This window comes from Oncorhynchus mykiss, chromosome 26 (assembly GCF_013265735.2).
Source record: "Oncorhynchus mykiss isolate Arlee chromosome 26, USDA_OmykA_1.1, whole genome shotgun sequence".
NCBI lineage: Eukaryota > Metazoa > Chordata > Actinopteri > Salmoniformes > Salmonidae > Oncorhynchus > Oncorhynchus mykiss.
In genome coordinates, this window is record NC_048590.1 from 6,970,779 (window position 1) to 6,985,778 (window position 15,000).

The window sequence follows — 15,000 nt, forward strand, 5'->3', positions numbered from 1 at the left end:
CTGTCCCTATGACGATGTAGACTGTGAGCCCAAGAGGTCAACCAGCACAGGTAAATACCTGGAACTAACTGTCCCTATGACGATGTAGCCTGTGAGCCCAAGAGGTCAACCAGCACAGGTACATACATTTGATTTTTACCTTACGCCGATTTCAGATTAACAGAGGAAAGTGTTTTTACATAAACTGCCGACTGCCATGATCCATGTAATACCAAACTATTAGTGACTGTAAACGTCCTCACTGCCTCCCTCTCCCCCTCTCTTTCTCTCCCCTCTCTTTCTCTCCCTCTCCCTCCCTCTCCCCCTCTCTTTGTCTCCCCCTCCCTTCAATCCCTACTTCCCTCTCCCGTAACTCTCCCTCCACCCTTCTTCCCTCTCCTCTCTCTTTTCTCTCCCCCTCCCTCACTCCATACCTCCCTCTCCCCCTCCTCTCTCTTCTCTCCCCCTCCCTGTCTCTTCTCCCTCCCTCACTCCCTCCCTTCCTCCCTCTCTTTTCTCTTCTCACTCCATACCTCCTTCTCCTCTCCTCCCTCTTCTCTCCCCATACCTCCCCCTCCTCTGTCTTCTCTCCCTCTCCCTGTCTCTTCCCCCCCCCCCCCCCCCCCCCTCTCTCCAGACCATGTAGCAGGTCTCCTGTTGAGCTCCTCTCTGAATGATGTAGGTGTGGTTGAGACCAACAGTCTGAGGAGGATACATCTCAGTGCCCTTGAGGAGGGAGGTGTCAGTGGGAGTAGTGGAGGAGGAGGAGGAGGAGGAGGTGAGCCATAACTATAATCCATAACTGATCTATCTATTGTCTGTTTACTGTCTGTCTTCCATGATGTATTGGATGTCTCTGTAGTGCAGGGCTGGAGGGTGTGAGTCAGCTGTCTCTATCACCCAGAACTATTTCCTTTCTAGTTGTGTCTGTCTTGACATTCTGCCTTGTTTATTTGGCTCTATATCTGTACTGGATGGTAGGTGATGGCTGTGAGCCTGCTGTAACTATCCATCAGAACTCACCTAGCGATTTAGACTTGTATTGATTGTCTAGTTGTGATGTCTCAATCTGTACTGTATAGTAGATGTGCTTTACTCAGTTTACTGTATGTTGTGTAGAACATGTCATGTTTCAGGAGAATTGTTTCTTTCCTGCTCAAAGGACCATGACAGATAGAGATATAAAGTCTCCTCCTCTCCCCTCCTCCTCTCTTCTCCTCCCTCCTTTCCTCTCCCCTCCTCTCTCATCCTCTTCTCCTCTCCCCTCCTCTCACCTCACCTCCTCTCCCCTCTCTTCTTCTCCTCTCCCCTACCCTCTCCTCACCTCCTCTCCCCTCCTTTCACCTCCTCTCCTCTTCTCCCCTCCTCTCTCCTCCTCTCCCATTGTCTCTCCTCCTCTCACCTCCTCTCCCCTCCTTTCCTCTCCCCTCCTCTCACCTCACCTCCTCTTCTCCTCTCCCCTCCCCTCTCCTCTTCTATCCTTTCCCCTCTTCACCTCCTCTCCCCTCCTCTCCAGACCATGACTGGCAGGGTGTGCGAGGGTGCAGACTGAGTGGAGACAACAGGGTTGGCAGTGGTAGCAGTGGCACTCCAGTGTTGGGTCTGGGACTGCACCAGGGAGAGACTGACCCAGCCAGGATAGCAGAGAACCTGGGGGCAGACACCAAGATCCTCCAGGGGACCAGCTTCAGCCAGACCAACAGGCCGCGGTCGTTAGTCCTGGGAGGGTCAGAGGGGGTTGGAGCAGCCGGGGGAAGAACCAGGTGAACATAATTGATGTGGAACGTTACTGACCCGCTGACATCTTGTGAAAGACATTTGATCTCAGTGAGAGTAACTGCAGAGGGAGAGTAACCTGTATTAATAAAGGGAGAGTAACCTGTATTAATAAAGGTAGAGGGAGAGTAACCTGTATTAATAAAGGGAGAGGGAGAGTAACCTGTATTAATAAAGGGAGAGTAACCTGTATTAATAAAGGTAGAGGGAGAGTAACCTGTATTAATAAAGGGAGAGTAACCTGTATTAATAAAGGTAGAGGGAGAGTAACCTGTATTAATAAAGGTAGAGGGAGAGTAACCTGTATTAATAAAGGGAGAGTAACCTGTATTAATAAAGGGAAAGGGAGAGTAACCTGTATTAATAAAGGTAGAGGGAGAGTAACCTGTATTAATAAAGGGAGAGTAACCTGTATTAATAAAGGTAGAGGGAGAGTAACCTGTATTAATAAAGGGAGAGTAACCTGTATTAATAAAGGCAGAGGCAGAGTAACCTGTATTAATAAAGGTAGAGGGAGAGTAACCTGTATTAATAAAGGCAGAGGGAGAGTAACCTGTATTAATAAAGGTAGAGGGAGAGTAACATGTATTAATAAAGGGAGAGTAACCTGTATTAATAAAGGCAGAGGCAGAGTAACCTGTATTAATAAAGGTAGAGGGAGAGTAACCTGTAATGATAAAGGCAGAGGGAGAGTAACCTGTATTAATAAAGGTAGAGGGAGAGTAACCTGTATTAATAAAGGCAGAGGGAGAGTAACCTGTATTAATAAAGGTAGAGGGAGAGTAACCTGTATTAATAAAGGGAGAGTAACCTGTATTAATAAAGGTAGAGGGAGAGTAACCTGTATTAATAAAGGGAGAGTAACCTGTATTAATAAAGGCAGAGGCAGAGTAACCTGTATTAATAAAGGGAAAGGGAGAGTAACCTGTATTAATAAAGGCAGAGGGAGAGTAACCTGTATTAATAAAGGCAGAGGGAGAGTAACCTGTATTAATAAAGGTAGAGGGAGAGTAACCTGTATTAATAAAGGTAGAGGGAGAGTAACCTGTATTAATAAAGGGAGAGGGAGAGTAACCTGTATTAATAAAGGTAGAGGGAGAGTAACCTGTATTAATAAAGGTAGAGGGAGAGTAACCTGTATTAATAAAGGGAGAGGGAGAGTAACCTGTATTAATAAAGGTAGAGGGAGAGTAACCTGTATTAATAAAGGTAGAGGGAGAGTAACCTGTATTAATAAAGGTAGAGGGAGAGTAACCTGTATTAATAAAGGGAGAGGGAGAGTAACCTGTATTAATAAAGGTAGAGGGAGAGTAGCCTGTATTAATAAAGGTAGAGGGAGAGTAACCTGTATTAATAAAGGTAGAGGGAGAGTAACCTGTATTAATAAAGGCAGAGGGAGAGTAACCTGTATTAATAAAGGTAGAGAGGGAGAGTAACCTGTATTAATAAAGGTAGAGGGAGAGTAACCTGTATTAATAAAGGGAGAGTAACCTGTATTAATAAAGGGAGAGTAACCTGTATTAATAAAGGCAGAGGGAGAGTAACCTGTATTAATAAAGGGAGAGTAACCTGTATTAATAAAGGTAGAGAGGGAGAGTAACCTGTATTAATAAAGGTAGAGGGAGAGTAACCTGTATTAATAAAGGGAGAGTAACCTGTATTAATAAAGGGAGAGTAACCTGTATTAATAAAGGTAGAGGGAGAGTAACCTGTATTAATAAAGGTAGAGGGAGAGTAACCTGTATTAATAAAGGCAGAGGGAGAGTAACCTGTATTAATAAAGGTAGAGAAGGAGAGTAACCTGTATTAATAAAGGTAGAGGGAGAGTAACCTGTATTAATAAAGGTAGAGGGAGAGTAACCTGTATTAATAGAGGGAGAGGGAGAGTAACCTGTATTAATAAAGGGAGAGTAACCTGTATTAATAAAGGCAGAGGGAGAGTAACCTGTATTAATAAAGGTAGAGGGAGAGTAACCTGTATTAATAAAGGGAGAGTAACCTGTATTAATAAAGGCAGAGGGAGAGTAACCTGTATTAATAAAGGGAGAGTAACCTGTATTAATAAAGGTAGAGAGGGAGAGTAACCTGTATTAATAAAGGTAGAGGGAGAGTAACCTGTATTAATAAAGGGAGAGTAACCTGTATTAATAAAGGCAGAGGGAGAGTAACCTGTATTAATAGAGGGAGAGGGAGAGTAACCTGTATTAATAAAGGGAGAGTAACCTGTATTAATAAAGGTAGAGGGAGAGTAACCTGCATTAATAAAGGTAGAGGGAGAGTAACCTGTATTAATAAAGGTAGAGGGAGAGTAACCTGTATTAATAAAGGGAGAGTAACCTGTATTAATAAAGGGAGAGGGAGAGTAACCTGTATCAATAAAGGTAGAGGGAGAGTAACCTGTATTAATAAAGGTAGAGGGAGAGTAACCTGTATTAATAAAGGGAGAGTAACCTGTATTAATAAAGGGAGAGGGAGAGTAACCTGTATTAATAAAGGGAGAGTAACCTGTATTAATAAAGGGAGAGTAACCTGTATTAATAAAGGGAGAGGGAGAGTAACCTGTATTAATAAAGGGAGAGTAACCTGTATTAATAAAGGGAGAGGGAGAGTAACCTGTATTAATAAAGGTAGAGGGAGAGTAACCTGTATTAATATAGGGAGAGGGAGAGTAACCTGTATTAATAAAGGGAGAGTAACCTGTATTAATAAAGGTAGAGGGAGAGTAACCTGTATTAATAGAGGGAGAGGGAGAGTAACCTGTATTAATAGAGGGAGATGGAGAGTAACCTGTATTAATAAATGGGAGAGTAACCTGTATTAATAAAGGTAGAGGGAGAGTAACCTGTATTAATAAAGGCAGAGGGAGAGTAACCTGTATTAATAGAGGGAGAGGGAGAGTAACCTGTATTAATAGAGGGAGAGGGAGAGTAACCTGTATTAATAAAGGTAGAGGGAGAGTAACCTGTATTAATAAAGGGAGAGGGAGAGTAACCTGTATTAATAAAGGTAGAGGGAGAGTAACCTGTATTAATAAAGGGAGAGGGAGAGTAACCTGTATTAATAAAGGTAGAGGGAGAGTAACCTGTATTAATAAAGGTAGAGGGAGAGTAACCTGTATTAATAAAGGGAGAGGGAGAGTAACCTGTATTAATAAAGGTAGAGGGAGAGTAACCTGTATTAATAAAGGTAGAGGGAGAGTAACCTGTATTAATAAAGGTAGAGGGAGAGTAACCTGTATTAATAAAGGGAGAGGGAGAGTAACCTGTATTAATAAAGGTAGAGGGAGAGTAGCCTGTATTAATAAAGGTAGAGGGAGAGTAACCTGTATTAATAAAGGTAGAGGGAGAGTAACCTGTATTAATAAAGGCAGAGGGAGAGTAACCTGTATTAATAAAGGTAGAGAGGGAGAGTAACCTGTATTAATAAAGGTAGAGGGAGAGTAACCTGTATTAATAAAGGGAGAGTAACCTGTATTAATAAAGGGAGAGTAACCTGTATTAATAAAGGCAGAGGGAGAGTAACCTGTATTAATAAAGGGAGAGTAACCTGTATTAATAAAGGTAGAGAGGGAGAGTAACCTGTATTAATAAAGGTAGAGGGAGAGTAACCTGTATTAATAAAGGGAGAGTAACCTGTATTAATAAAGGCAGAGGGAGAGTAACCTGTATTAATAAAGGTAGAGGGAGAGTAACCTGTATTAATAAAGGTAGAGGGAGAGTAACCTGTATTAATAAAGGCAGAGGGAGAGTAACCTGTATTAATAAAGGTAGAGAAGGAGAGTAACCTGTATTAATAAAGGTAGAGGGAGAGTAACCTGTATTAATAAAGGTAGAGGGAGAGTAACCTGTATTAATAGAGGGAGAGGGAGAGTAACCTGTATTAATAAAGGGAGAGTAACCTGTATTAATAAAGGCAGAGGGAGAGTAACCTGTATTAATAAAGGTAGAGGGAGAGTAACCTGTATTAATAAAGGGAGAGTAACCTGTATTAATAAAGGCAGAGGGAGAGTAACCTGTATTAATAAAGGGAGAGTAACCTGTATTAATAAAGGTAGAGAGGGAGAGTAACCTGTATTAATAAAGGTAGAGGGAGAGTAACCTGTATTAATAAAGGGAGAGTAACCTGTATTAATAAAGGCAGAGGGAGAGTAACCTGTATTAATAGAGGGAGAGGGAGAGTAACCTGTATTAATAAAGGGAGAGTAACCTGTATTAATAAAGGTAGAGGGAGAGTAACCTGCATTAATAAAGGTAGAGGGAGAGTAACCTGTATTAATAAAGGTAGAGGGAGAGTAACCTGTATTAATAAAGGGAGAGTAACCTGTATTAATAAAGGGAGAGGGAGAGTAACCTGTATCAATAAAGGTAGAGGGAGAGTAACCTGTATTAATAAAGGTAGAGGGAGAGTAACCTGTATTAATAAAGGGAGAGTAACCTGTATTAATAAAGGGAGAGGGAGAGTAACCTGTATTAATAAAGGGAGAGTAACCTGTATTAATAAAGGGAGAGTAACCTGTATTAATAAAGGGAGAGGGAGAGTAACCTGTATTAATAAAGGGAGAGTAACCTGTATTAATAAAGGGAGAGGGAGAGTAACCTGTATTAATAAAGGTAGAGGGAGAGTAACCTGTATTAATATAGGGAGAGGGAGAGTAACCTGTATTAATAAAGGGAGAGTAACCTGTATTAATAAAGGTAGAGGGAGAGTAACCTGTATTAATAGAGGGAGAGGGAGAGTAACCTGTATTAATAGAGGGAGATGGAGAGTAACCTGTATTAATAAATGGGAGAGTAACCTGTATTAATAAAGGTAGAGGGAGAGTAACCTGTATTAATAAAGGCAGAGGGAGAGTAACCTGTATTAATAGAGGGAGAGGGAGAGTAACCTGTATTAATAGAGGGAGAGGGAGAGTAACCTGTATTAATAAAGGTAGAGGGAGAGTAACCTGTATTAATAAAGGGAGAGTAACCTGTATTAATAAAGGCAGAGGGAGAGTAACCTGTATTAATAAAGGTAGAGGGAGAGTAACCTGTATTAATAAAGGTAGAGGGAGAGTAACCTGTATTAATAAAGGGAGAGGGAGAGTAACCTGTATTAATAAAGGTAGAGGGAGAGTAGCCTGTATTAATAAAGGTAGAGGGAGAGTAACCTGTATTAATAAAGGGAGAGTAACCTGTATTAATATAGGGAGAGGGAGAGTAACCTGTATTAATAAAGGGAGAGTAACCTGTATTAATAAAGGTAGAGGGAGAGTAACCTGTATTAATAAAGGTAGAGGGAGAGTAACCTGTATTAATAGAGGGAGAGGGAGAGTAACCTGTATTAATAGAGGGAGAGGGAGGTATAGATCTGATGTTCTCCTCTCTGTTGTTGATTTTTCTGCTTCTGAAAGTAAATATCCCCTTTGGGATCAGTAAATTATCAATATCAAAATGAATTTAAAATCTTATCTATTCATTTCTCCATCAGGCGCTGCAGACGTAGAGACAGCCCTGAAGACGGAGAGGAGAGGGACTGGAGCGACGAGGACAAGAATGACAAGAATAATACAGACGCCATCTTTGATCTGGAGGACCTAGATCTGGACGGACCAACCACAGACAGCGTTGCTAAAACCAGCCAATCACGGAAGAGGACGGTGGAACGCAGCGCCAGCTATGGCGGTGTGGGTGTGGCCTCAGCCTCGCGGGGCACCGTTAAACGAACGGGGATCGAGACAGGCTTCGACCCGCTGTCCCTCCTGGCGGCCGAGTCCAAGTCCCAGGGAGACAGAGAGGACGACCTGGAAGTGGAGATGGATGGGGTCGCGACCCCTACGGGCCGGCGCCAGGACCACCTGGCTAGGGAGATAGAGATGTACATGAACCATATGGGTTCTCCGCTGAACAGCCGGACACCCAGTATGGACCTCCAGGACCCCTCCAGCCCCCTGTTCCTCCACCCTCCTCCCCCACTTATCACCACCCCTCGACGGGCCAGTCTCCCCCATACCTCCCCTCTCAGGACAGGAGGATTACCTCGCTCCAGGACCCACAACTCCCCCTCGCCCTCCCAGCCTGCCAGACAGAGGCTCTGGTCCTCACCCCCCTGTCCCCGCTCCACCCCCAGCCCACAGCCCAGCCCCTACCGGGAGAGGGAGAGAGACAGGGACCTGGGTTTGCTGTCCCCGTCTCTGTCCTCCTCTTCCTTCGCCCTGGAACAGCTCCTCACCCCCACCCTGGATGTGTTTAAGAGCAGCGTGTTCTCGGCAGGGAAAGGTGTGGCAGAGAAGGCTAGCCGGTGGTACTCTCGCCTGGCCACCTCCTACACCGTGCCCACCAAGGTACGCTCAGCGGTTTGTCAATGGAGGGTGTTCTACTGGTGCGTCAGTCAAAATAACACATTTCTGAATGGCGTACGATATTTTTGTAATGCTGTGTGACACGAATCCCACTACCTAATGCAGCAAGGTGCCTCTCAGATTCTCAAAACACATTGCAGCATCAACATTTATTTTGTTCCTGAACCTCCCATTGTCCACCCCCTCCAGGATGGTAACTGTGACCGTCTGAGTGTGTCCTCTCTGGGCATGGACCCTGACTGCTCCTCCCTGTTGGATGTGGATGAGGAGGGCCTGGGGGACCCAGACGGCGGCTCCATCACCTCCCCTCAGAGAAATGGCCCCGGGCCCCGTAGGAGCCCAAGGAGAAGCCCATCCAGACGCAGTCCCCTGAGGAGCAGACTGGACAGTTTCACACACAGACAGACAGGTAACATATTTCTGCCCTGTCACTGAGGAGGAGAGAGAGGGGGAGGAGCTAGGATCAAACAACCAGGTACTGTCCTGTCACTGAGAAGGAGAGAGAGAAAGGGAGGTGCTAGGATCAGACAACCAGGTACTGTCATGTCACTGAAGAGGAGAGAGAGAGGGAGGAGCTAGGATCAGACAACCAGGTGTCCTGTCTGTCCTGTCACTGAGGAGGAGAGAGAGGGAGGAGCTAGGATCAGACAACCAGGTACTGTCCTGTCACTGAGGAGGAGAGATAGGGAGGAGCTAGGATCAGACAACCAGGTGTCCTGTCTGTCCTGTTACTGAGGAGGAGAGAGAGAGGGGGAGGAGCTAGGATCAGACAACCAGGTGTCCTGTCTGTCCTGTCACTGAGGAGGAGAGAGAGGGAGGAGCTAGGATCAGACAACCAGGTACTGTCCTGTCACTGAGGAGGAGAGAGAGAGGGGGAGGAGCTAGGATCAGACAACCAGGTACTGTCCTGTCACTGAGGAGGAGAGAGAGAGAGGGAGGAGCTAGGGTCAGACAACCAGGCACTGTCCTGTCACTGAGGAGGAGAGAGAGAGAGGGAGGAGCTAGGGTCAGACAACCAGGTACTGTCCTGTCACAAAGGAGGAGAGAGGGAGGTGGTAGGATCAGACAACCAGGTACTGACTGTCCTGTCACTAAGGAGGAGAGGGAGGAGCTAGGATCAGACAACCAGGTACTGTCCTGTCACTGAGGAGGAGAGAGAGGGTGGAGCTAGGATCAGACAACCAGGTACTGTCCTGTCACTGAGGAGGAGAGAGAGGGAGGAGATAGGATCAGACAACCAGGTACTGTCCTGTCACTGAGGAGGAGAGAGAGGGTGGAGCTAGGATCAGACAACCAGGTACTGTCCTGTCACTGAGGAGGAGAGAGAGGGAGGAACTAGGATCAGACAACCAGGTGTCCTGTCTGTCCTGTTACTGAGGAGGAGAGAGAGAGGGGGAGGAGATAGGATCAGACAACCAGGTACTGTCCTGTCACTGAGGAGGAGAGAGAGGGTGGAGCTAGGATCAGACAACCAGGTACTGTCCTGTCACTGAGGAGAGAGAGGGAGGAACTAGGATCAGACAACCAGGTGTCCTGTCTGTCCTGTCACTGAGGAGGAGAGAGAGAGGGTGGAGCTAGGATCAGACAACCAGGTACTGTCCTGTCACTAAGGAGGAGAGGGAGGAGCTAGGATCAGACAACCAGGTACTGTCCTGTCACTGAGGAGGAGAGAGAGGGTGGAGCTAGGATCAGACAACCAGGTACTGTCCTGTCACTGAGGAGGAGAGAGAGGGAGGAACTAGGATCAGACAACCAGGTGTCCTGTCTGTCCTGTCACTGAGGAGGAGAGAGAGAGGGTGGAGCTAGGATCAGACAACCAGGTACTGTCCTGTCACTAAGGAGGAGAGGGAGGAGCTAGGATCAGACAACCAGGTACTGTCCTGTCACTGAGGAGGAGAGAGAGGGTGGAGCTAGGATCAGACAACCAGGTACTGACTGTCCTGTCACTGAGGAGGAGAGAGAGGGAGGAGATAGGATCAGACAACCAGGTACTGTCCTGTCACTGAGGAGGAGAGAGAGGGTGGAGCTAGGATCAGACAACCAGGTACTGTCCTGTCACTAAGGAGGAGAGGGAGGAGCTAGGATCAGACAACCAGGTACTGTCCTGTCACTGAGGAGGAGAGAGAGGGTGGAGCTAGGATCAGACAACCAGGTACTGTCCTGTCACTGAGGAGGAGAGAGAGGGAGGAGATAGGATCAGACAACCAGGTACTGTCCTGTCACTGAGGAGGAGAGAGAGGGAGGAGATAGGATCAGACAACCAGGTACTGTCCTGTCACTGAGGAGGAGAGAGAGGGAGGAGATAGGATCAGACAACCAGGTACTGTCCTGTCACTGAGGAGGAGAGAGAGGGAGGAGATAGGATCAGACAACCAGGTACTGTCCTGTCGCTGAGGAGGAGAGAGAAGGAGGAGCTAGGATCAGACAGTAGGGGAGGGAGAAAGGACTCTTACCAAACTCTGCCAGCAGACGATGCCTTGTGCAGTTGAGGGGATTGAGGTGAAGTCTGATTGGAGCTCTTCAATCAAGCTACTCAGACCCTCTGCCCTTCTCCTGTCTCATTAGCATCCAGTGTGCAAGTAGTGCACTGGCACTCCTGACATGGAAATGTCCTGCCCTGAGTTAGCGCTTAGCTAACGGCTAGCCATCAGAGACTGTTTACTGCTGACACCAATGATAGCAGATGTTCATGGATGATGGTGTGCTCCTTCTCCCGGTTGTGTCCTGTCTCTCCTCCAGGCTTTCCTCCCCCAGACTGCTCTGATCTGGGCTCGTCTCGCTACACCAGCAATACCAGTGTCTTCCAGAACTACGCCATGGAGGTGAGGACACCACACTTACAGACCTCTCAAACTAAACCAGAAAAACTCACAGGAACATTGAAACGAAGCCAACACTACAGATTTTCAGATAGGACGATCATTCAAGTATCAATGACATGCGAGACAAAGGGACCAAGGACTCTTCTCATTCATACAACCAGGCCAAGGGGGGGTCTCTGCCATTTTGTGCCGACCCCTGATTGACCTAACGTCCATCTTGGCTCTGCTGTGTGTGTTTCCAGCTGTTGATCTCCAGCTGTTCTCGCTGTAAGACGTGTGACGGTCTGGTGTACGACGAGGAGATCATGGCAGGATGGACGGCTGACGACTCCAACCTCAACACCACCTGTCCCTTCTGTGGGAACCCCTTCCTCCCCTTCCTTAATGTAGAGATCAGAGACCTGAGAGGACCCGGGAGGTACACTAGATATACACACAGACATTTAACACCTCCCCTGTTCCCCTGATATCACACCTCCTCTCCTCCTCTCCTCCTCTCATCCTCTCATCCTCTCATCCACTCATCCTCTCATCCACTCATCCACTCCTCCTCTCATCCTCTCATCCTCTCACCTTCAGGTTCTACCTGAAGAGCAGTCCGTCAGCGGATGAGGCTGTGTCATCGTCCTACTCTGTGTCCACCGGTCTGGACACCGGGACGTCCACTCTGTCCACTCCCTGTCCCACTACTGTCCTATCTCCTCTCTCACCCAGGATCACTGTAGAGGGCTGCTCTGGTAACAACAGGTACACTGCACTATACACTACGCACTAAACACTACACACTACACACTAAAACACTAAACACTACACACTATACACTACGCATAACGCACTACGCACTTACACACTACGCACTTACACACTACGCACCAACCTCTGTCCCACCACCATCCTCTCAGATAAACGCTATCCTACCACCCCTAGCCTACCACCCCTATCCTACCACCCCTAGTCTACCACCCCTAGCCTACCACCCCTAGCCTACCACCCCTAGTCTACCACCCCTAGTCTACCACCCCTATCCTACCACCCCTAGCCTACTACCCCTAGTCTACCACCCCTATCCTACCACCCCTAGCCTACCACCCCTAGCCTACCACCCCTAGCCTACCTCCCCTATCCTACCACCCCTATCCTACCACCCCTAGCCTACCACCCCTACCCTACGCACCAACCTCTGTCCCACCACCATCCTCTCAGATAAACGCTATCCTACCACCCCTAGCCTACCACCCCTATCCTACCAACCCTAGTCTACCACCCCTAGCCTACCACCCCTAGTCTACCACCCCTAGTCTACCACCCCTAGTCTACCACCCCTATCCCACCACCCCTAGCCTACCACCCCCAGTCTACCACCCCTAGCCTACTACCCCTAGTCTACCACCCCTATCCTACCACCCCTAGCCTACCACCCCTAGCCTACCACCCCTAGCCTACCTCCCCTATCCTACCACCCCTATCCTACCACCCCTAGCCTACCACCCCTACCCTACGCACCAACCTCTGTCCCACCACCATCCTCTCAGATAAACGCTATCCTACCACCCCTAGCCTACCACCCCTATCCTACCAACCCTAGTCTACCACCCCTAGCCTACCACCCCTAGTCTACCACCCCTAGTCTACCACCCCTAGTCTACCACCCCTATCCCACCACCCCTAGCCTACCACCCCCAGTCTACCACCCCTAGCCTACCACCCCTATCCTACCACCCCTAGCCTACCACCCCCAGTCTACCACCCCTAGCCTACCACACCTAGGCTACCACCCCTAGGCTACCACCCCTAGTCTACCACCCCCAGTCTACCACCCCTATCCTACCACCCCTAGGCTACCACCCCTAGGCTACCACCCCCTATCCTACCACCCCTAGCCTACCACCCCTAGCCTACCACACCTAGGCTACCACCCCTAGTCTACCACCCCTAGCCTACCACCCCCAGTCTATCACCCCTATCCTACCACCCCTAGCCTACCACCCCCAGTCTATCACCCCTATCCTACCATCCCTATCCTACCACCCCTATCCTACCACCCCTAGCCTATCACCCCTATCCTACCACCCCCAGTCTACCACCCCTAGGCTACCACCCCTAGGCTACCACCCCTATCCTACCACCCCTAGCCTACCACCCCTAGCCTACCACACCTAGGCTACCACCCCTAGGCTACCACCCCTAGTCTACCACTCCTAGCCTACCACCCCCAGTCTATCACCCCTATCCTACCACCCCTATCCTACCACCCCTATCCTCCACCCCTAGCCTACCACCCCCAGTCTATCACCCCTATCCTACCATCCCTATCCTACCACCCCTATCCTACCACCCCTAGCCTACCACCCCCAGTCTATCACCCCTAGTCTACCACCCCTAGCCTACCACCCCTATCCTACCACCCCTAGCCTACCACCCCTAGCCTACCACCCCTACCCTACGCACCAACCTCTGTCCCACCACCATCCTCTCAGATAAACGCTATCCTACCACCCCTAGCCTACCACCCCTATCCTACCAACCCTAGTCTACCACCCCTAGCCTACCACCCCTAGTCTACCACCCCTAGTCTACCACCCCTATCCCACCACCCCTAGCCTACCACCCCCAGTCTACCACCCCTAGCCTACCACCCCTATCCTACCACCCCTAGCCTACCACCCCCAGTCTACCACCCCTATCCTACCACCCCTAGCCTACCACACCTAGGCTACCACCCCTAGGCTACCACCCCTAGTCTACCACCCCCAGTCTACCACCCCTATCCTACCACCCCTAGGCTACCACCCCTAGGCTACCACCCCCTATCCTACCACCCCTAGCCTACCACCCCTAGCCTACCACACCTAGGCTACCACCCCTAGTCTACCACCCCTAGCCTACCACCCCCAGTCTATCACCCCTATCCTACCACCCCTAGCCTACCACCCCCAGTCTATCACCCCTATCCTACCATCCCTATCCTACCACCCCTATCCTACCACCCCTAGCCTATCACCCCTATCCTACCACCCCCAGTCTACCACCCCTAGGCTACCACCCCTAGGCTACCACCCCTATCCTACCACCCCTAGCCTACCACCCCTAGCCTACCACACCTAGGCTACCACCCCTAGGCTACCACCCCTAGTCTACCACTCCTAGCCTACCACCCCCAGTCTATCACCCCTATCCTACCACCCCTATCCTACCACCCCTATCCTCCACCCCTAGCCTACCACCCCCAGTCTATCACCCCTATCCTACCATCCCTATCCTACCACCCCTATCCTACCACCCCTAGCCTACCACCCCCAGTCTATCACCCCTAGTCTACCACCCCTAGCCTACCACCCCTATCCTACCACCCCTATCCTACCACCCCTATCCTACCACCCCTAGCCTACCACCCCCAGTCTATCACCCCTAGTCTACCACCCCTAGCCTACCACCCCTAGCCTACCACCCCTAGCCTACCACCCCTAGCCATTTAGTGTCCTGAGATTATTAGTCAGTATTAGTATAGTGGGAGTGTCCTCTCTCTGTTAGTTTCCTGAGATTATTAGTCAGTGTTAGTATAGTGGTAGTGTCCTCTCTCTCTGTTAGTGACCTGAGATTATTAGTCAGTATTAGTATAGTGGTAGTGTCCTCTCTCTGTTAGTTTCCTGAGATTATTAGTCAGTGTTAGTATAGTGGTAGTGTCCTCTCTCTGTTAGTTTCCTGAGACTATTAGTCAGTGTTAGTATAGTGGTAGTGTCCTCTTCCTTAGTTTCCTGAGACAATTAGTCAGTGTTAGTATAGTGGTAGTGTCCTCTCTCTCTGTTAGTTTCCTGAGATTATTAGTCAGTGTTAGTATAGTGGTAGTGTCCTCTCTCTCTGTTAGTTTCCTGAGACTATTAGTCAGTGTTAGTATAGTGGTAGTGTCCTCTCTCTCTGTTAGTGACCTGAGATTATTAGTCAGTGTTAGTATAGTGGTAGTGTCCTCTCTCTGTTAGTTTCCTGAGATTATTAGTCAGTATTAGTATAGTGGTAGTGTCCTCTCTCTGTTAGTTTCCTGAGATTATTAGTCAGTGTTAGTATAGTGGTAGTGTCCTCTCTCTG

The 15,000-nt window shown here is 48.5% G+C and overlaps 1 protein-coding gene across 10 annotated transcripts in view; it reads left to right on the forward strand.

Annotated features, from left to right (window-relative positions):
- Positions 1–15,000, forward strand: part of LOC110487144 (C-myc promoter-binding protein) — a 161,027-nt gene that overhangs the window by 136,379 nt on the left and 9,648 nt on the right. For all 10 annotated transcript variants that reach the window (XM_036964104.1, XM_036964105.1, XM_036964107.1 and 7 more), the window contains 7 exons: positions 617–757; positions 1,496–1,742; positions 7,225–8,077; positions 8,285–8,504; positions 10,835–10,917; positions 11,160–11,335; positions 11,497–11,664. In XM_036964104.1, coding sequence (XP_036819999.1) covers positions 617–757; positions 1,496–1,742; positions 7,225–8,077; positions 8,285–8,504; positions 10,835–10,917; positions 11,160–11,335; positions 11,497–11,664 — 1,888 coding nt within the window. The remainder of the gene's footprint in view (positions 1–616; positions 758–1,495; positions 1,743–7,224; positions 8,078–8,284; positions 8,505–10,834; positions 10,918–11,159; positions 11,336–11,496; positions 11,665–15,000) is intronic.